Source organism: Ovis canadensis, chromosome 16 (genome assembly GCF_042477335.2).
Source record: "Ovis canadensis isolate MfBH-ARS-UI-01 breed Bighorn chromosome 16, ARS-UI_OviCan_v2, whole genome shotgun sequence".
Taxonomy (NCBI): domain Eukaryota; kingdom Metazoa; phylum Chordata; class Mammalia; order Artiodactyla; family Bovidae; genus Ovis; species Ovis canadensis.
In genome coordinates this window covers 52328998-52351856 of record NC_091260.1, presented here as the reverse complement: position 1 = coordinate 52351856, position 22859 = coordinate 52328998, and the positions used below count along the sequence as shown (strand labels likewise).

The 22859-nt window shown below is 42.6% G+C and overlaps 1 protein-coding gene across 4 annotated transcripts in view; it reads right to left on the bottom strand.

Annotated features, from left to right (window-relative positions):
• Positions 1-22859, bottom strand: part of PRLR (prolactin receptor) — a 189839-nt gene that overhangs the window by 10766 nt on the left and 156214 nt on the right. For all 4 annotated transcript variants that reach the window (XM_069555935.1, XM_069555933.1, XM_069555934.1 and 1 more), the window contains exons 3-5: positions 15482-15594; positions 12611-12743; positions 10800-10969 (exon numbers count right to left, since the gene is read on the bottom strand). In XM_069555935.1, the coding sequence (XP_069412036.1) occupies positions 10800-10969; positions 12611-12743; positions 15482-15551 (373 nt within the window). In that variant the 5' untranslated portion in view covers positions 15552-15594. The remainder of the gene's footprint in view (positions 1-10799; positions 10970-12610; positions 12744-15481; positions 15595-22859) is intronic.

Below are 22859 nucleotides of genomic sequence, written 5' to 3'. Positions count from 1 at the left end.
GTTCCTCTTCACTTTCTGCCATAAGGGTGGTGTCATCTGCATATCTGAGGTTATTGCTATTTCTCCCGGCACTCTTGAGTCCAGCTTGTGTTTCTTCCAGTCCAGCGTTTCTCATGATGTACTCTGCATAGAAGTTAAATAAGCAGGGTGACAATATACAGCCTTGATGTACTCCTTTTCCTATTTGGAATCAGTCTGTTGCTCCATGTCCAGTTCTAACGGTTGCTTCCTGACCTGCATACAGATTTCTCAAGAGGCAGGTCAGGTGGTCTGGTATTCCCATCTCTTTCAGAGTTTTCCACAGTTTATTGTGATCCACACAGTCAAAGGCTTTGGCATAGTTAATAAAGCAGAAATAGATGTTTTTCTGGAACTCTCTTGCTTTTTCCAGGATCCAGCGGATGTTGGCAATTTGATCTCTGGTTCCTCTGCCTTTTCTAAAACCATCTTGAACATCACGAAGTTCATGGTTCATGTATTGCTGAAGCCTGGCTTAGAGAATTTTGAGCATTACTTTACTAGCATGTGAGATGAATGCAATTGTGCAGTAGTTTGAACATTATTTGGCATAGCCTTTCTTTGGGATTAGAATGAAAACTGACATTTTCCAGTCCTGTGCCCACTGCTGAGTTTTCTGTGGCCACTGCTGAGCTTTCTGTGGTCACTGCTGAGTTTTCCAAATTTGCTGGCATATTGAGTGCAGCACTTTCACAGCATCATCTTCCAGGATTTGAAATAGCTCAACTGGAATTCCATCACCTCCACTACCTTTGTTCGTAGTGATGCTTTCTAAGGCCCACTTGACTTCACATTCCAGGATGTCTGCATCTAGATGAGTGATCACACCATCGTGATTATCTGGGTCGTGAAGATCTTTTTTGTACAGTTCTTCTGTGTATTCTTGCCACCTCTTCTTAATATCTTCTGCTTCTGTTAGGCCCATACCATTTCTGTCCCTTATTGAGCCCATCTTTGCCTGAAATGTTCCCTTGGTATCTCTAATTTTCTTGAAGAGATCTCTAGTCCTTCCCATTCTGTTCTTTTGCTCTATTTCTTTGCCTTGATCACTGAAGAAGGCTTTCTTATCTCTTCTTGTTATTCTTTGGAACTCTGCATTCAGATGCTTATATCTTCCCTTTTCTCCTTTGCTTTTCACTTCTCTTCTTTTCACAGCTATTTGTAAGGCCTCCCCAGACAGCCATTTTGCCTTTTTGCATTTCTTTTCCATGGGGATGGTCTTGATCCCTGTCTCCTCTACAATGCCACGAACCTCATTCCATAGTTCATCAGGCACTCTATCTATCAGATCTAGGCCCTTAAATCTATTTCTCACTTCCACTGTATAATCATAAGGGATTAGACTTAGGTCATACCTGAATGGTCTAGTGGTTTTCCCTACTTTCTTCAATTTCAGTCTGAATTTGGTAATAAGGAGTTCATGATCTGAGCCACAGTCAGCTCCTGGTCTTGTTTTTGTTGACTGTATAGAGCTTCTCCATCTTTGACTGCAAAGAATAGAAACAGTCTGATTTCAGTGTTGACCATCTGGTGATATCCACGTGTAGAGTCTTCTCTTGTGTTGTTGGAAGAGGGTGTTTGCTATGACCAGTGCATTTTCTTGGCAAAACTCTATTAGTCTTTGCCTTGCTTCATTCTGCATTCCACGGCCAAATTTGCCTGTTACTCCCGGTGTTTCTTGACTTCCTACTTTTGCATTCCAGTCCCCTATAACGAAAAGGACATCTTTTTTGGGTGTTAGTTCTATGAAGTCTTGTAGGTCTTCATAGACCCGTTCCACTTCAGCTCCTTCAGCATTACTGGTTGGGGCATAGACTTGTTTTACTGTGATATTGAATGGTTTGCCTTGGAGACGAACAGAGATCATTCCGTCGTTTTGAGATTGCATCCAACTACTGCATTTCAGATTCTTTTGTTGACCATGATGGCTACTCCACTTCTTCTGAGGGATTTCTGCCCACAGTAGTAGATATAATGGTCATCTGAGTTAAATTCACCCGTTCCAGTCCATTTTAGTTTGCTGATTCCTAGAATGTCGACGTTCACTCTTGCCATCTCTTGTTTGACAACTTCCAATTTGCCTTGATTCATGGACCTGACATTCCAGGTTCCTATGAAATATTGTTCTTTACAGCATTGGACCTTGCTTCTACCTCCAATCACATCCACAGCTGTGTATTGTTTTTGCTTTGGCTCCATCCCTTCATTCTTTCTGGAGTTATTTCTCCACTGATCTCCAGTAGCATATTGGGCACCTACTGACCTGGGGAGTTCCTCTTTCAGTGTCCTATCATTTTGCCTTTTCATACTGTTCATGGGGTTCTCAAGGCAAGAATACTGAAGTGGTTTGCCATTCCCTTCTACAGTGGACCAAATTCTGAAAAGCTGGACAGCTGCATGTAAATCAATGAAGTTAGAACACTCCTTTGCACCATACACAAAAATAAACTCAAAATGGCTTAAAGACTTAAATATAAGACAGACACCATAAAACTCTTAGAAGAGAACATAGGCAAAACATTCTCTGATGTAAATCATATCAAAGCTTTCTTAGGTCAGTCTGCATGCATGCATGCTAAGTTGCTTTAGGTGTGTCCAACTCTGTGAGACACTATGGACTGCAGCCCTCCAGGCTTCTCTGTCCTTTGAATTCTCTTGGTATGAATACTGGAGTGGGTTGCCATGCCCTCCTTCAGGGGATCTTCCTGACCCAGGGATTCAACCCGAGTCTCTTACATCTAACCTGCATTGGCAGGTGGGTTCTTTACCACTAGCGTGTACCAAGAAAATAAAAATAAAAGCAAAACTAAACAAATGAGACCTAATCAAACTTACAAGCTTTTGCAAAGCAAAGGGTTCCATAAACAAATTGAAAAGACAACCTACAGAATGGGAGAAAGTATTTGCAAATGGTGTAACCAACAAGGGCTTAATTTCTATCCTATACAAACAACTAATACAACTTAATAAGAAAAAAAAAACAAAAACCAACTGAAAAATGGGCAAAAGACCTAAATAGACATTTCTCTGAAGAAGACATACAGATGACCAAGAGGCACATGAAAAGATGCTCAACATCAGTAACTACTAGAGAAATGCAAATCAAACTACAATGAGGTGTCACCTCACACCAGTCAGAATGGCCATAATGTAAAAAATCTATAAATAACAAATGCTGGAGAGAGTATGGCAAAAAGGGAACCCTCCTACACTGTTGGTGGGAATGTAAGTTGGTGCAAGTCACTATGGAAAACAGCATGGAGGTGCCTCAAAAATCTAAAAATAGAATTGTCATATGATTTAGCAATTGTACTCTGGGCATATATCCAGATAAAACTATAATTCAAAAAGATACATACACTTCTATATTCATAGCAGCAGTATTCACAATAGTCAAGACATAAAAGCAACCTAAATGTCCATTGACAGATAAATGGGTAAAGAAGATGTGATTATATATGTATAAATTTATATACATATATATTATATAAAGATATAAATTTATATAAAACATAAATAAATGCAAAATATGTATAAATTTATGTAAACACACACACACACACACACACACACACACACACACACATATATATATAGAGAGAGAAGTAAATGGCAACCCACTCCAGCATTCTTGCCTGGAGAATCCCATGGACAGAGGAGCTGGTGGGTACAGTCCATGGGGTCGCAAAGAGTTGGACATGACTGAGCGACTAAGCACAGCATAAACACACACATACACACACACACACACACACTCAATGGAATACTACTCACCCATTAAAAAAGAATGAAATAATGCCATTTGTAGCAACATGAATGGACCTAAAGCTTATCATACTAACTGAAGTAAGTTAGAAAGAAAAAGACAAACACCATTTGATATCACTTGTATGTGGAATCTAAAATATGACACAGGTGAACTTATCTACAAAACAGAATCATAGACATGGAGAACAGACTTGTGGTTGGCAAGGGGGAAAAAGAATGAGGGATGGATGCATTGGGAGTTTGGGGTGAGCAGATGCAAACTCATATTGAATGGATAAGCAGCAATAGCGTATAGCACACGGAACTACATACAATATCCTGTGACAAACTATAATGGAAAGGAATATTAGAAAACTGTGTATATATATATATAAAACTGGACATCAAGACTGAAATTACAGTAAGGCAAACGAGGACCCTGAATCACTTTGCTGTACAGCAGAAATGAACACAACATTCTAAATCAACTATACTTGACTAAGATTAATTTAAAAGAGTGACAGGCCTAGGGTGCTGGTTTGCCTTACCCTAATTTCAGTCTTGCTGGCCAGTCACATTTTCTCCATTCATTTCTTACCTCCTCAAATCAATCTCAATTCCAGCTGAGAGAAGAGTGAGTGTAACTCTAGTGGACTTGGCATTGTAACTTGTCTGAAAAACGAACTTGAGAAAATTTTCCACTAATCCTAATCCTTGTAGATTACTATGGAAATACCTAAGAAAGATGGTTTTATCTGGATTTACTAAATAAACATCAGTTATTATAAGTTTTAAGCTGAACACAAGATTGTGAAATGCCTCTGATCAAAACATCTTTGTATAAAAGTGCAAGTAAAATGTTCAAGATGAATCCTTGAAAGCAAACTTTCTCAACCTCAGCATTATGTGTATTTTGGACAAGAAAATTCTTTGTGGTAGGGGCTGTTCTGAACACTGTAGGATGTTAGCATCATCCCTGGGTTCTCCTCCATTAGATATCTTCCCTCTCTGTGTTGCAACAATCAAAAATATTTCCTGCTATTGCCAAAAGTCCTGTGCGAGGCAAAAGAGCACCCAGTTGAGAATCATTGCTTTCAAGTGTTTTCAGCAGACTAAAATATTTCTGAGATATGTACCAATATTCTGTACTGCAGGTTATCACTTGATGAGGTTCAAGCTTATAGACTTTACTGCGGTTAAATGTAAGTTGTCAATGAACTTCTGTGGCCCCTCACCAATACTGTAAGCAGCAGGGTTAATGAGAATTCTAAGAACACTTCTTTAATAATTTTGAAAAGATCTGCTTCACTGACTATGCTAAAGCCTTTGACCATGTGAATCACAACAAACTGCAGAAAATTCTTAAGTGATGGGAATACCAGAAAATTTTATCTGCCTCCTGAGAAACCTGTATGCAGGTCAAGAAGCAACAGTTAGAACATGGAACAACAGACTGATTCCAAATTAGGAAAGGAGTACGTCAAGGCTATATATTGTCACCTTGCTTATTTAACTTAAATGTAGAGTTCAGTTCAGTTCAGTTGCTCAGTTGTGTCTGACTCTTTGAGACCCCATGAACCGCAGCATGCCAGGCCTCCCTGTCCATCACCAATTCCTGGAGTTTACTTAAATTCATGTCCATTGAGTTAGTAATGCCATCCAACCATCTCATCCTCTGTTGTCCCCTTCTCCTCCTGCCCTAAATCTTTCCCAGCATCAGGGTCTTTTCAAATGAACACATTATGTGAAATGCCGGGCTGGATCAAGCTTCAGCTGGAATCAAGAGTGCTGGGAGAAATATCAATAACCTCAAATATGTAGACGACACTATCCTAATGGTAGAAAGTGAAGAGGAACTAAAGAGCCTCTTGATGAAGGTGAAAGAGGAGAGTGAAAAAGCTGGCTTAAAACTCAACATTCAAAAAAACGAAGATCAAGGCATCTGGTCCCATCACTTCATGGCAAATAGATGGGGAACAATGGAAACAGTGAGAGACTTTATTTTCTTGGGCTCAAAAATCACTGCAGATGGTGACTTCAGCCATGAAATTAAAAGACACTTGCTCCTTGGAAGACAAGCTATGCCAAATTAGACAGCATATAAAAAGCAGAGGCATTACTTTGCCAACAGAGGTCCTTACAGTCAAAGCTATGGTTTTTCTAGTAGTCATGTGTGGATGTGAGAAGAAGGCTGAAGAACTGATGCTTTTGAACTGTGGTTCTGAAGAAGACTCTTGAGATTCCCTTGAATAGTACAGAGATCAAATTAGTCAATCCTAAGGGAAATCAACCCTTACTATTCCCATGAAGAGTGTGAAAAGGCAAAGACACGATATTGAAAGACAAACTCCACAGGTTGCTAGGTGCCCAATATGCTACTGGAGAAGAGCAGAGAAATAGCTCCAGAAGGAATGAAGAGGCTGAGCCAAAGTGGAAACAATGACTAGCTGTGGATGTGTCTGGTGACGAAAGTAAACTTCAATACTGTGAAGAGAAATATTGCATAGAAACCTGGAATGTTAGGTCCACGAGTCAAAGTAAATTGGAACTGGTCAAACAGAAGATGGCAAGTGTGAACATCAACATTTTAAGAATCAGTGAACTAAAATAGATTGGAATGGGTGATTTTAATTCAGATGACCATTATATCTACTACTGTGGGTAAGAATCTCTTAGAAGAAATGGAGTAACCCTCATAGTCAACAAAAGAGTCTGAAATGCAGTACTTGGATGCAATCTCAAAAACGACAGAATGATCTCTCTTCGTTTCTGAGGCAAACCATTCAATATCACAGTAATCCAAATTTATGCCCCAAATACTAATGCCAAAGAAGCTGAAGTTGAATGGCACTATGAAGACCTACAAGAGCTTCCAGAACTAACATCCCCAAAAGATGTCCTTTTCATCATAGGAGACTGGAATGCAAAAGTAGGAAGTCAAGAAACACCTGGAATAACAGGCAAGTTTGCCCTTGGAATATGGAATAAAGCAGGGCAAAGGCTAACAGAGTTTTGTCAAGAGAACACACTTGTCATAGCAAACATCCTCTTCCAACAACACAGGAGGAGACTCTAGACATGGACATCACCAGATGGTCAACACCAAAATCAGGTTGATTATATTCTTTGCAGCTGAAGATGGATAAGCTCTATATAGTCAGCAAAACAAGACCGAGAGCTGACTGTGGCTCAGATCATGAACTCCTTATTACCAAATTCAGACTTAAATTGAAGAAAGTTGTGAAAACCACTAGGCCATTCAGATATGTCCTAAATAAAATCCTTTATAATTTAACGGTGGAAGTGAGAAATAGATTCAAGGATTAGCTCTGATAGATGAAGAGCCTGAAGAACTATGGACAGAGATTTGTAACACTGTACAGGAGGCGGTGATCAAAACCATCCTGAAGAAAAAGAAAGGTAAAAATGCAAAATGGTAGTCTGAGGAGGCCTTACAAATAGTTGAGAAAAGAAGAGATGAGAAGTGAGAGGAAGGAGAAAAGGAAAGATATACCCATCTGACTCTGATGTTGGGAAAGATTGAAGGCAGGAGGAGAAGGGGACGACAGAGGATGAGATGGTTGGATGCCATCATGGACTCAACGGACATGAGTTTGAGTAAACTTTGGGAGTTGGTGATGGACAGGGAGGTCTGGCATGTTGCAGTCCATGGAGTCACAAAGAATCAGACATGACTGAGTGACTGAACTGAACTGAACCCATCTGAATGCAGAGTTCCAAAGAATAGCAAGGAGAGATGTGAAAGATCTTAAAGACTCAGATAACCATGATGGTGTGAACACTCATCTAGAGCCAGACATCCTGGAATGTGAAGTCAAGTGGGCATTAGGAAGCATCCCTACAAACAAAGTTAGTGGAGGTGATGGAATTCCAGTTGAGCTATTTCAAATCCTGGAAGATGATACTGTGAAAATGCTTCACTCAATATGCCAGTAAATTGGGAAAACTCAGCAGTGGCCACAGCAGTGGAAAAAGTTTTTCTAGTAGTCATGTGTGGATGTGAGTGCTGGACCATAAAAAGGCTGAGCGCCTAAGAATTGATGCTTTTGAACTTTTGAATTGATGCTTTTGAATCTTTTTGGAGAAGATTCTTAGAGTCCCTTGGACTGCAAGGAGATCAAATCAGTCAATTCTAAAGGAAATCAATCCTGAATATTCATTGGGAGGATAATGTTGAAGCTGAAGCTCTAATTCTTTGGCTATGTGATGAGAAGAACTGACTCACTGGAAAAGACCCTGACGCTGGGAAAGATTGAAGGCAGGAGGAAAAGGGGATAACAGAGGACGAGATGGTTAGATGGCATCATGGACTCAATGGAGAAGAGTTTGATCAAGCTCCAGCAGATGGTGAAGGACAGAGAAGCCGGGCAGGCTACGTTCATGGGGTTGCAAAGAGTTGGACACTACTGAGCAACTGAACAACAACAAATTTATTGGAAGACTGATGCTAAGCTGAATCTCCAATACTGTAGCCACCTGATGCAAAGAGCAGACTAATTGGAAGACCTTGATGCTGGGAAAGATTGAGGACAGGAGGAGAAGCGGGTGACAGAAAATGAGATGGTTGAATGGCATCACCTACTCAATGGATATGAATTTGAGCAAACTCTGGGAGATAGTGAAGGAAACCTGGTGTTTTGCAGTTCATGGAGTCACAAAGAGACAGACATGACTGAGCATGCATGCAAATTTCCTCATAGCAGTTGCCTCAGTACATTACAGAACTTCTTTTGCTCACTGTTTTGACCTCAAATAGTAAATATTTTAGGGAAGATTATTTGATGGCAAGGCAATTTTAAAAAGAGCCTGTGAAAAAAGCTAAAAATAGAGCTAGTGTATGTATGACTGAGCAATTCCACTATCAGGCATATACCCTGAGAAAACTATAATTCAAAAAGGTACATGTACCCCAAGGTTCACTGAAGCCAGTACACAGAAGCAACATAAATGTTCATCAGCAGATGAATGGATAAAGAGGTTATACATATTTACAATGGGATATTACTCAGCCATGAAAAAGAATGAAATTGCATCACTCGTAGTGATGTGGGTGAATCTAGAATCTGTAGAGAAAAGGAAAGCAAATACTGAACATTAATACAAATATACAGAATCTAGAAATATGGTGCTGGTGAACCTCTTTTCAGGGCAGGAATAGGGATGCAGACATAGAGAACGGGCTTGTGAACACAGCGGGGTAAGGAGAGGGTGGAACAAACTGAGAGAGATGCACTGACATACACACCACCATGTGTAAAACATAGCCAGTGGGAGAGCTTGGCTCGGTGCTCGGTGATGATACAGAGAGGTGGGGTGGGGGTGGGAGGAGGCTCAAGATGCGGGAGATACATGTATAATTATTGCTGATTCACTCAGCAGAAACTAGCACACCGCTGTAAAGCATGGGATTTTCCAGGCAAGAGTACTGGAGCGGGGTGCCATTGCCTTCTCCCTGTAAGGCAATTACACTTCAGTAAAAAAATAAGAAAGAGCCTAAGGAAATGGAATTATTTGGCGTTTAGCTTTTTAAAGGCTTCATGTCTTAAGTCTATTGATATGAATGGAATTTATTTTATTCCTATTTGTAAGTGGTACTTTTTGATTTTCTTAAGCTAAGATTAAATTCTATTTCCACCCCCAGGCTCACTGTAATCACTTGCTGGGTGGGGGGAAGAGATAGTATTGAAATGCGTACTAGCTGATGTTAGAAGCTTTTCTAGTTTTTAAGGATCAACCACTAATAACATGCCAATAGGATGATATATAGCCCAATACTTGAGAGCGTTAGCCTGATTTTCTTTGTCTGTTGGTGCTAGGTAAGTCAGGAAGACTTTGGTGACCTTGAACCTAATTAGCTACTCCTTAGGCAACCTAATAGGAAGGCTGAATCCAGTCCTGGCCAAGCCATCTCTTGTCCTAAGATTCCCTTTGTCATAGCTACTCAACCAAAAGCCGAAGAATTGATGCCCTTGAACTTTGGTACTAGAGAAGACTGTTGAGAGTCCCTTGGACTGTCAGGAGATCAAATCAGTCAATCCTAAAGGAAATCAACCCTGAATATTCACTGGAATGACTGATGCTGAAGCTGAAGCTCCAATACTTTGGCCACCTGATGTGAAGAGCCAACTCATTGGAAAAGATCCCAATGTGGGAGAGACTGAGGGCAGGAGCAGAAGTGGGCAACAGATGATGAGATGGTTGGATGGCATCACCGACTCAATAGACATGAGTTTGAGCAAACTCCAGGAGATAGTGAAGGACAGGGAAGCCTGGTGTGATACAGTCCGTGGGGTCACAAAGAGTCGGACACGACTGAGAGACTCAACAACAACAACCAAACCACAGAGGCCACTGCAGTTATGCCTCATCGCCCTGAAGCTCAGTGTTGCTCATGCAAAGCAAGAAGCAGCTCTTAGACAGATTTTTGTTTTACTTTACTCATGTGTTCTCCAGACCTCATGGTTTTGATCTTGCACTTCAGCCTTCTGTTCAAGTAGCACTATTTACTCCCCAAGTATAGTTTATTTTGAGAAGAATACTCCAGTTGCTGAGGAACATATGCATATTGAGAACTGAATTTGGGGCAAAGTAGCTGGAGAAATTCCTGTGGGTGGAGAAGCAGATGAATGTCTTCTAAGAGTTGCTACTCCACGAAGCAGTGTGTTTCAGGGAGAGAAATCTCAGAAAGGAGACCCCAGCTTGCCAAGGGGGAAGGGGACATTGGTTGCAGGGGATGGGCTGGAGAGAAGGACTGACAACGGAAGCTAAATAGAACATTGCTGCTGGGTGCAAGGGAAGGGGAAGAAGGGTCAAGGGAAGGCACAAGGATCTTTACTGTCTTACTGTCAAGAATACAAATGGGCTTAAAACACTCAGTTGGTGAGGATATTGTGAATTTTTTCATCTTTCCTTTCGGGGATCCATCTCTAAGACAAGGAGACTTAAACTGAGTTTAACTCTCGGTAGATTCATATCAAATTAACACATTCCTCACCTGTCACACATCCCCTTACCTATGTAAGTCACGTCCACATAAAGTGGATCGGAGGAACTGACTCCCATCTGGTTGATGGCGCTTACTGTGATGACATACATCTTCCATATGGAGGTGTACTTCTTGCTAAAGTAGCAGGAGTTGGGGCCCCCGGTTTTGTAGTCTGGACATTCATGGATGAGTGTTTCTCTGCAACAAGTAACATATTAGGAGTCAGTAAGAAAGTGGTATGGAGCTTCCTCGCTGGCTCAGTGGTAAAGAATCTGCCTGCAATACAGGAGACATGGGCTTGATCCCTGGGTCAGGAAGATCCCCTGGAGAAGGAAATGGCAACCCACTCCAGTATTCTTGCCTGGAGAATCCCATGGACAGAGGAGCCTGGTGGGTTATAGTCTATGGGGTCACAAGAGTCAGACATGACTTAGCAACTAAACTACCACCACCAAGAAGGTGGTATAAAGAGTCTAGTTTTTTTTAAAAAGTGGTGTAAAGAGCCTAGTATGTCAATATAACTGAATTTGGAGGGACAGGTGAAAAACAGAGCTGGAGAAGGGTTCCCCAAGCTTCTCGACCCTGTCCATGTCAGCGAGGAGTGACTCAGGGAGGAAGAGCTGGAGAAGGGGGGGAGGAGTCAAATCAGAGCCCCAGTGACTCTGTTTCTCACCAACCCTTCCTGTCTACAGATTGTTGTGGACTTTGTACTATACACCCCCTGCCAATATACACTTGAGTTTTCCGTGGCCAAGGCACCGCCATCCTCAGGAAATTACCATTGGGTCATCTCAGGACTTTCTCTTGCATCATACAAACCAGGGTGGTGTGGAGGCGGGCATGCCCAAGGCAGCAGTTATTGCACAAATGTGTTGAATTACATGTGACTAAAAAAGCTGAAGGGATACAAACTGCAGTATATTTCCAATTACACTCAGGTAGCCACAGAGGAGACTGACTCTGAAAGGAGGTACTTCTGGTCCCAGAGGCTCCTCAGGCTGCTCACATTTAGACCTGGGGGCTCCACGCAAGACTCATCACACAGGTGAGCAGGCTTGTTTCACCATGCTGCCGCTTTGAGCTCCTGAGGGCTGTGTGTCTGACACCTCTTTGGGTCTCACAGGGTATGTCAGCTTTGTGTACCACTAAGTGCAGTCACTGGGAGGCAGGCCAGCTGTTTCTTAAGTAAATGTTTTCTTCACTGGGAAGGATATACAGCCATCCCTGGATTTCCAGGAGGGTCTCACTGTAACTGTGATGAACTCCTTGCCCAGAGATGGCCCTGTTGAGTTTGCACTGCAATTTTTTAGCTCCCAATACCCAATCTGGGAGATCATGGGTCCTTGGATTTCCTAAGGAAAAACCTCATCTTCCTTTCCTTGTAGGGCTTGTTATTTTCTTGTATGTGAAACAAGTTCAAACAGCTAATGTACCACAGTTGTCAAGGATTACATAATAATACTCTTAGATTGCCAAAGCAATGATTATAAAAAAAATGACAACTGGCACAAGGTTGATAGATAAGCACCCAAAATTAACTTGGGAAACACTTACATGTGACTTTGGGGTACAACTCAAGCTTACGACAGGCGACGGTAACACGGATGGATTGGTGTCACCTCGTTGGTGGTGGAGTTTATGGACACGAGGGAGCCCGGCTGGGACATTAGGAGGAGGATGTGGACGTGGACGTTAGAGTCCCTGCCCCCAGTAGTGGGAGGTTATCAGTGCCCATTCAGGGAAGCACAGAAATTAACCCAGGGTCAGTGGTCCTATGGCCTGGAGGGCGAGGATACCCAAGTGGGGTTTGTTTTGCTAGGAGAGAAGAGAACATTTTACCCTTCCTTGCGGTAAGTCAGTGTGTAATTGGTAGGAAGTCCTCCATCTGCCCCGGGGTCCCACCAGCAGGTGAACGTTTCCTTTCCAGGAGACCGACATTTAATAAGCTTGGGTTTTTCAGGAGGTGACTGTCCTAGAAAAAGAAGGTACTGGAGTCAATATGGAGGTCCATTCAACTCTGTGACCATTCTGCTGTCAGAAGGTACTGGAGTCAACATTAAGGTCCGTTCAAATCTTTGACCATTCTTTTGGTGACAGAAGCAGGTAGATGGGGCCAGGCCAGTGATGAGGTCTCAGGGAGAGTAGGCCTAGGGGTGGGAGGTAGGACTCAGAAGTGCCAAGATGTCAGCATCCTGCAACATTCTTCTGTGGGCTGCCCTGAAGTTGGCAGGATTCAGAGAGAGAGAGCTTTGTGATGGGGTGTGTGTGTATGTGAGTGTGTGTGCACGTACTGCGAGATGCAGATACCAGCAACCCAGGATCGGTGACTAACTGTAACATTTCACCAATGGTGAGCAGCAAGGGTGCAAGGGATACACATGGATTGAGCAGGATCTGGCCCTTCCAGAATCCCAAGGTGTCTGTGGAGCAGATATGTGTCCATAGCACCAAGGTGATCATTTAAAAAGAATTCGCCTTGAGACACAAGCATCCTGTGAACATTTGCTGATCCGATGCTCCCTGGACCTCTGTCTTCTGCTCACTGACCCCCATCTTTCTGCCACTCCCACATAGTGAACCCAGTTCTCTGCTCTTTTGCTCTTTCACTGTGTCACCCATGCTCCCCCTCTAGCTGCTTCTCCCCTCATCTTCTCCATCCCTTCCTTTTCTGCTTCACTCTTCCTTGATTCTGTTCAGCTTTGACCTATGATTCAGTCTCACAGTGTGGCTCCCATCCTCCCTGTCTCCACTTCTGAAGCTGGGTTTTCAGTCCCCTTTTTGTATATATTTTCCCCTCTCTCCCTGGGTCTTTATGTGGTGAGACGGCAAAGGGTTCTTTTGTAATTCTTGGCTCTTTTTGGGGGTAGGAGGCATGGGAGCTCCTAGAGGCAGCTGAGTGGGTAGCTGTTCTCCTGGTTAGGAGCTACCATCATTATCTAGTCCCAGCTGGAAGCTAGTGGGGCTGAAAAAGGTGATGTGGAAAACCCAATGTGGATGGAGTTTTCGAGTTGCCTAGCCACCGAAGCCCCTCTTCTGTTCCTTATCTGTCAGGTCCAGGGAGGGAAAGAGTCCCCGTATCCCCAGCCATGTAACCCCACGTGGTGTTTCATTCGGGAAATCCAGAGCAGAGAGGGGCGCTTCCAGGAGGCGATCCTTGAACCTTGGGGGCTTGTCTGTTTTCCACCACACTGGTCCTTCATCCCTCAGGCTGGCTTCCGAGCTATAACTGCTAGCAAAGCAGTATCAGGAAGAACAAGTTCAGAGGAGGACATGGGTGGGAAGGAGGACACTAGGCAAAACTGGCCAGAAAGAACTGAATGGAATGGGATGATGGGATACAAGGCTGGGCCAAGGTCTCCGGGCTGAGTCAGCTGGAGCCCAGCCAGCTCCTAGATCCCCTGAAAACTGTTCATGCCAGCCAGTCTGGGCTTAGCTCTGCCCATTTTGGAACATTGCTTGACCTCTAGGGAATATTTCTTCAGGACAATTTCACAGAGTGAAGTGATTTTTTGTTTGATTTTTCTTGTGGCTAGGGAGGAGTGTGTGAGGTGGAAGGAAAAACTTATATTTTAAAAACACACGAAGTTTACAGCTCAATAATGAGCATATTTAGAAGCCAGTTAAGGCAACTGTTGATTATTTGGGGCTTAGTTGAATACTTAAAGTTTCCATATGGATTGTACCAATCTCCACATTCCTTTTTCTCTTTCTGAAAGCTTCTCTCTCTCACATTTCACTGGTTATTAACAGTACCTCGAGAAAACTCAAGAGAGGAAGGTAACGCTGTGAAATGTAATTAGTCAAATGTTTCTTTCACCCACTTTAGAAGAGATGGTTACAGTGAATGGACGGTCTCACTTTCCCTGTAAAATGCACACAAACACAGAGGTACTCCCCACCCCCAACACACACGTGCTCAGACAGAAGAGCTCATATCAGAAACACACCCTCAGATCACAGAGGAACAATATATGCAGCTGCATACTTACAGAAGTAGATACTGGTCCACACATAGATACATATGCAGAAATATGCACCCACAAATGGGTATGCATATAGGTTACACACAGAGGAGCATTTTCCACCAGGTACGTACAGGGAAGCTAGTAGATACAGAGATATACACAAGTATACACACTTACAAATAGACTGGAGTAGACACACTGAAATGTACACACATAGGCTCGCATGTGCTAGTCTACTTGTGAATTTAATTTCCCGCATAGCAGAGTTGAGTGTCCCTGTTTTCCACCATGTAACAGCAATCCCCTTAGATCTCTTTACAGGTTTTCAAAGATTTTTCTCACACAACTTTTCATCTGAGGTGGAGGAAACGTCATTATCCTCACTTTGAAAGAGTGTAAATCCCGGGAACTAAGTTAACTGGCTCAAGGTTGCACAGCCAGTAAGGGATAGAACCTGGACTGAGATTGTGATATGTCCCTGGCAGGGTTGTTTCTCTGCACTCCCAGAATGAGGATGGAAGTCAGAGCATGGTGACAGGATGTGGCATTAACTGCATCCAGTCTTTTGCATTAGTGTTTGCCTTCATTTTAATCCCCATAATATTGTAAATAATTGAAGAGAAGCAAATGCCACGGACATTTTCATTTCCTGTAACTGTGCTGCAAAAGGACTGGGATGGATTCTCCCTTCCTCTTGTACAAATAACCCAGGAAGTGAAAGAGAACAGGACAGTCTCTTACTTACCATTCAGAAGGCTGGCGAAGAGAAAAAGTAGCAGAATGAAAAGCACTCTGGATGCTGCATTTTCCTTCATGTTGGCTCCTTCCTCTTTCCACAGGAAATATATCAGAGGTTCACTGAAAGAGAAGGCACAGGCAACTTTTTGAAACACCAAAAGTCTGGTGAGGCACATGCACCACTTTATTCTGAGTGTTTGCAACTGATTCTTGCTCCTTGCTGAATGTGAATAACAAAACAGGAGGAAAGGAATGTAGGAAAATGTAACAAGGATAGCTTGGCTCAGAAACATAGCTGTGCATATGCTGGGAAAAATTCCACCACCAGAGGTCATCCGAAGACAACGTTCAAGGTCAGCTGAGCACAAAGGGCTCCTTTGCACACACCCTAAGGAAAAATTGTCCTCTTTGCACCCCACAGGGTTAGTTGCTCAGTCGTATCTGACTCTGAAACCCCATGGACTGTAGCTTGCCAGGCTCCTCTGTTCACGGGATTTCTCAGGCAAGAATACTGGAGTGGGTAGCCATTCCCTTCTCCAGGGGATCTTCCTGACCCAGGGTTGGAACCTTGTCTCCTGCATTGCAGGTGAATTCTCTACTGTCTGAGCCACCAGTGAAGCCACCCAATAATAGATCACCTGTTTTATGTGATACAGATTGCATGCCCTACAATAGAACTGTTCTGGGAGGACTCTGATCTACTAGCCAAAAATAAGGCAGGCTGAAAAGTTGATGCTTTCAGTTTAACTCCCACCTGGCCCCATGGATGCCACCAAGAAAAAGGGGGAAGGCTCTCTTGAAGGTTCTGCTTCTGAAGACTCTAGAAGTGTCCCGGCTCACGGGCAAGGCTGTGAGCCATGTAGTGAACTCTAGTGGACTTCCATGTGATGACTCTTACCCTCTGGAAAAGCCTCATAAGCAAAAATTGACAATTCCCAGTAACAATTCAAAGTCCTTTGCATTTGAAGAATTAAGCAAATTTTGAACCTACAGGGGTTGAGAGTTTTGAGAAATTTATTATTAATATTATTTTTACCCTTGGAACAATTTTCAAAGCCTCTAAATGTCCTTTTAAGAAGAAAGGATTTTGAAAGACATTTGGAAAAGACTCATTAGCCTCTTTGGACTCCAAACAACTCTTGGAAAACAATAGATCTGATGAAGTAAGTATAAATTCTTGGAAGCCCATGACTTACATTTTCCTTTTAAATTTTACATTTTTTTTTAAAAATTGGGGGAAGGGCATGCAGGAGCAAGGCCGCCCATCCAGGGATGTTGGAAAATACTGAATGCTGCTTGATGAGCCTTGAAAAGACCAGGCTTTGCCAACTCCTCCTGGTCAGAGGGTGGATCTCCATCTGCCAGCCAGACATCACCTAACAAACAACTTCTTGAAGTTCTTTCCACCTGCTATCATGCCCCTTGAGACATACTTGGAAATAGAATTCTCAGTGACGATACAGGTTCGGGGTTTTATGTTGGGGATTGAAACTGGAAAATGGAACAGGAAAAAGAAAGCAGCGGAAAGGGTAGAAGTTGAGAAATTATGAAGCAGAGAGACAGCAGAGTGGCCATGCCTGCCTCCGAGGATCTTAAACACTGTTGTTCGCCCTAATCCAGTTTCACTGGGTCCACTGAGGCCTGAAAGAGTTCTTTGTCCTGCACATCTTGTGATCTCAGCTTGGCCTGGGGATGGGTGTGCTACCCACTGACTGAAAAAGTTCTAAAATAAACCTGAAACTCTTCTAAATAACATTTTCCAATAAAAGTGCTTTCAGGAAGCATTTTATTCCTAAGATATCCTGGAATCTGGTAAGTAGCCATGTGCACTTTCTGCTTTCTTGAAACCGCCGTGTCTGGGAACTGGACACTCTCATTGCAGTCCCATTATTGTGTTTCAATAATGATTCCCAATTTACTCTGCTTCTTACTCTCCAGCAGGGCAAACACAGTGCTGGAGTAAATAAACCTTCAGAGAGAAAGATAATCCCAACTTCCCACTTCTACGGGGGCTATGCTGAATGTTAACCTGATCACCTACTGTGGTCTCTTCCTGCACTATGCACATCTCCCACTGTGCATGGACCATTTTTTTTATGAATGGTGAACACTAGGCTGGGGATAAATTTCGTCTCATACTAAAAACAGAGTTACCATATGATTCAGCAATCTCACTCCTTGGCATTTATCTAAGATACATATACCTGAATGTCACTGTAACACTATATTCAATAGACAAGACATGCAAGCAATCTAAGTGTCCATGGACAGATGAATAGACAAAGAAGATCTGGTATATATACACAATGGAATATTACTCAGCCATAAAAATGACTGAAATAACGCCATTTGCAGTAACATGGATGGACCTAGAGATTCTCATACTAAGTGAAGTAAGTCAGAGAAAGAAAGACAAATAGCATATGATATTATTTACATGTGGAATCTAAAAGATGATACAAATGAACATATTTACAGAAAGAAATAGGCTCACAGACATAGAAAACAAACTTACGGTTACCGAAGGGGAAAGTGAGTGGGAAAGGGATAAATTAACCGTTTGGGATAAACAGATATACATTCCTATATATAAAATAAACAACAAAGTCTTATTATACAGTACAGGGAACTATATTCAATATCATATAATAACCTATAATGGAAGAGAACCCCCCCAAAAATATTTGAATGTTTGGATCAGATATTATATTCAGATCTAAAATCTGAATCACTTTGTTGTACACCAGAAACTAACACATTTGTAAACCAACTATACTTCAATGAAAAAGTGTAAGTAACTTAAATAAAACTTTATTGTTTGAGTTCACTTCCCCATCGCAAGCATGATCTTGATCAAGATTATTCACTCCAGCTTGGACTGGAACATCCAGAGTGTCCACAGACTGCTTGCAGTGATGGTTATAGTGGCAAATGGCTCCAAATGTTGGCAGTTCAACTAGGAAAAAGTGAACCTCATACCGCCACCAGAGGACAATGATGTTGGCCTCATTCCTCAATAGCTCTCTGAGTGTGACTGTGGTTTAAAAATTCAAGAATGAAAACGGAAAAGCAGGTCTGTAGCAAGTCAGCACCCTCATGCCTTGCCCATGACAAACTGCTTTGGCTTCCTTGCTTCCAAATCCTTAAGATTCTACTATCTTTATGTTCCACCCGTTACCTAATATCCATTGTCACAGTGTATGTCCCACTGTGGTAGAATGCCACCCTCCCCTTTCTTCTCATTCTGTGCATCAATGCTAAGCCTGGAAAGCTCCCCTTCTTCACCTTTCCCATTAAGCCAAGTCTCATCTACACAGGGAAAAACTTGAGAAAGCAGTCTGGCAGTCTTTTTTCCTTAATGTTTATTTATTTGGGTGCATGGGCTTAGTTGCCCCGCAGCACAGGGGATCTTAGTTCCCTAATCAGGGATGGAACCTTCATCCTCTGCATTGGAAGGCAGATTCTTAACCACTGGACCAACTGGGAAATCCCCAGTCTGGCAATTTTTGCCCTGGCCACTTGCTCTTCTGAGAAACAAGACCCACTCTCCCTGATGCAAAATCAGAGCCATGGTCCCATAGCTTGGGCAGATTCCACTGTCCACAGCAGGGAGAGCATTTCATAGGAGAGAAGGCTGGGGGAGGAGGGTCTCCTGAGAGTTAAAAATAACAGACCTGAGCTTTCACTCTCTACCCTAGGTAGACTCTATCTGCATATTCTAGTTCATCCGGCCCCTGAACCAACCCAAACGCCAGAAATCTCAGTGCTACACTTTTGTGGGACTTGTTCCCAAGACCTGGTGTCAGGTGGTTCCGAGGCAAACACAGTTCTCACCTTGTCTTGCCTCATTTGTCACTGTTGCTCTGATGTTCTACTCAGATTTTTGGCTGAGCTCCCCTGACTCTAGAAATGGGCCTAGCATGGAGGGCAGGGGTTCGGAGGACCTGCTTAACTCTTGCAAGCTTAATTACCACAGACAAGCAGGGCTCCATCCAAGATTTGAATTTCTTGAAGGACTGCCACAAATGTGAAATGCACAAATCACAAGTATTCTGCTCAATAAATTATCACAAGATGGACACGTCTATGTTACAACCAGGTCAAGAAACAGAACACTAATAGCATCCTAGAAATTCCCCCAGTGCCTCCTCCCAGTCTCTACCCAACCCTTTCCAAGAGGAACCAGTTTTCTAACTTCTAACACTGAAGATGAGTTCTGCTTACTTTTGGACTTTATAGAAACAGAATCATACAATATGCATATTTTGACTGCGCGTGTCTGGCTTCTTTCATTTCACATTGTTGTATGATTCATCTGTGTTGTTACATGGAGTTTTACTAAAAATTCATTTTTAGTTCACGTCATTCATCTTCATATTACACTGAAAGAAAGGCCATAATTTATTTCCTCATTCTACTCTTGATGGACATTTGACGTTTCCAGTTTTTTATAAACTTTGAATTTTGCTAAGACTTATCAAGATTCTGATGGCAGAGGAGACCCACATACCATATACCTGCTTTATGTTCTTTCCCAACTTTTTGTTCTCTACGTTTAATGGTTAGGATACCGCCTGCCATACATCTTGATTATAAATGCAAATTAAGTTTCAAAATGTCTGTCTTGTCCTAAAAATGCAAACCATCTCATTTCTTGCAGCAAATTTTAAATACATCCATTCATGGTCTGAAATGTTAGGAACTGTGTTTGTTGCTTCCTTTGGGGTCTGCTGGGTCAGGTCCTCTACACTCTGGGTCTCCTTACCTGCCTGCAGCTCTACCTGTTTGATGGCCTGAGGCTAACAGAACATGGTGAGAACCCCACAGTACTTTTTGATTTCTAGGAATCTGGCTTTTGTTTCTAATATCGAATGCCAACATTTAGTTTGGAAAACAGAGGAGATAATCTGCTCAGGGTGGGAGGAGCAAGCAGCAGGAGGGTTTACCTATTTCATACCAGGCTCAAGATTAGGGCCATTTATACAAGCTCTGTTGTTGCTGCTGTTGTTGCTAAGTTGTATCTGACTCTTTGCAACCCCATGGATTGACGATAGCACACCAGGCTACCCTGTCCTTCACTATCTCCCAGAGTTTGTTCCAATTCACATCCATTGAGTCAGTGATGCTATCTAACCATCTCATCCTCTGTTGCCCCCTTCTCCTCCTACCTTCAATCTTTCCCAGCATCAGGGTCTTTTCCAATGAGTCATCTCTTTGCATCAGGCAGCCAAAATATTGGAGCTTCAGCTTCAAAACCATCCTTCTAATAAATATACATGGTTGATTTTCTTTAGGATTGACAGGTTTGATCTCCTTGCTGTCCAAGGAACTCTCAAGAGCCTTCTCCAGCCCTACAACTTGAAAGCATCAATTTATTGGCGCTAAGACTATGCCAAAGTCTTTGACTGTGTGGATCACAAGAAACTGTGGAAAACTCTGAAAGAGATGGGAATACCAGACCACATGACCTCTTCTTGAGAAACCTATATGCAGGTCAGGAAGCAACAGTTAGAACTGGACATGGAACAACAGACTGGTTCCAAACAGGAAAAGGAGTACGTCAAGTCTGTATATTGTCACCCTGCTTATTTAACTTCTATGCAGAGTACATCATGAGAAATGCTGGGCTGGAAGAAGCACAAGCTGGAATCAAGATTGCCAGGAGAAATATCAATAATCTCAGATATGCAGATGACACCACCCTTGTGGCAGAAAGTGAAGAGGAACTAAAAAGCCTCTTAATGAAAGTGAAAGAAGAGAGTGAAAAAGTTGGCTTAACGCTCAACATTCAGAAAACGAAGATCATGGCATCTGGTTCCATCACTTCATGGGAAATAGATGGGGAAACAATGGAAACAGTGTCAGACTTTATTTTTTGGGGCTCCAAAATCACTGCAGATGGTGATTGCAGCCATGAAATTAAAAGATGTTTACTCCTTGGAAGGAAAGTTATGACCAACCTAGATAGCATAGTCAAAAGCAGAGACATTACTTTGTCAACAAAGGTTCATCTAGTCAAGGCTATGGTTTTTCCAGTAGTCATGTATGGACGTGAGAATTGGACTGTGAAGAAAACTGAGTGCCAAAGAATTGATGCTTTTGAACTGTGGTGTTGGAGAAGACTCTTGAGAGCCCCTTGGACTGCAAGGAGGTCCAACCAGTCCATTCTAAAGGAGATCAGCCCTGGGTGTTCTTTGGAAGACTGATGCTAAAGCTGAAACTTCAATAGTTTGACCACCTCATGCAAAGAGTTGACTCATTGGAAAAGACCCTGATGCTGGGAGGGATTGGGGGCAGGAGGAGAAGGGGATGACAGAGGATGAGATGGCTGGATGGCATCACTGACTCAATGGATATGAATTTGAGTGAACTCCAGGAATTGGTGATGGACAGGGAAGCCTGGTGTGCTGTGATTCATGGGGTCGCAAAGAGTCAGAGAGGACTGAGAGACTGAACTGGACTGAAGCCTTCTTTATGGTCCAACTCTCACAGCCATACGTGACTACTGGAAAAACCATAGCTTTGGCTATATGGACCGTCATCAGCAAAGTGATGTCTTTGCTTTTTAATATGTCGTCTAGGTTCATCATAGCTTTCCTTCCAAGGAGCAAGTATCTTTTAATTTCATGGGTGCAGGCACTGTCAGCAGTAATTTTGTAACTGAAGAAAGTAAAATGTGTCCAAATCAATAGTCAATATCTGTAGAATAAGTGTATCACTGAAGCCTTAAAGTTGGAAAAGCAGAACAAGAATCTAAGGTAGAGGAGGAAATTCTGCACACAGAGGAAGTGGTCCTGTGGTAGTATTAACAAACTCTGGATTTGGAGTGAATTTAGCATCCTGTCTTTGACAGGGGAACCTGAAGAAATTTTCAGGACCACATGGCAGCTGCTCTTAAATGCAGACATTGAATGTTGGAGATGCAGCCCTGGCCCAAGGGTGTGAGGATATGAAGCTTCCAGCTCTTCCTGGGTTCAATGCAAACGTGTGCCCACAGCAATGAAGTTTATCAGTCCATGGCCCAGAAATCAGACTCACACATTAGTCTGTGAGCTTTCCAAGCCAGACTCTTGCTCATATGTCACCCATTATTGTTATTATTTTTTAATCTCTGCAGTGATCAAGTTTCCATTTTATTGCTTCTCAAACAGGTGGCCATCTCATCCCTTGTCCTGAGATACCCTTTGGTGGGGAACATCTGGCACCTTCCATAAGAGAATCACTTCTATATAAAATGACCATCCCAGCTGAACCCAGCAGTTTAGTTAGACTATCATGGTGGTGTAGATGTTACTAGAAATATTAGAGAGACTAGTCAAAAATGTCCATGTCTGATTCCAGCCACCCCCTCCCTCCTCTCTTGTGAATCTCAGAAGACTCTGTCT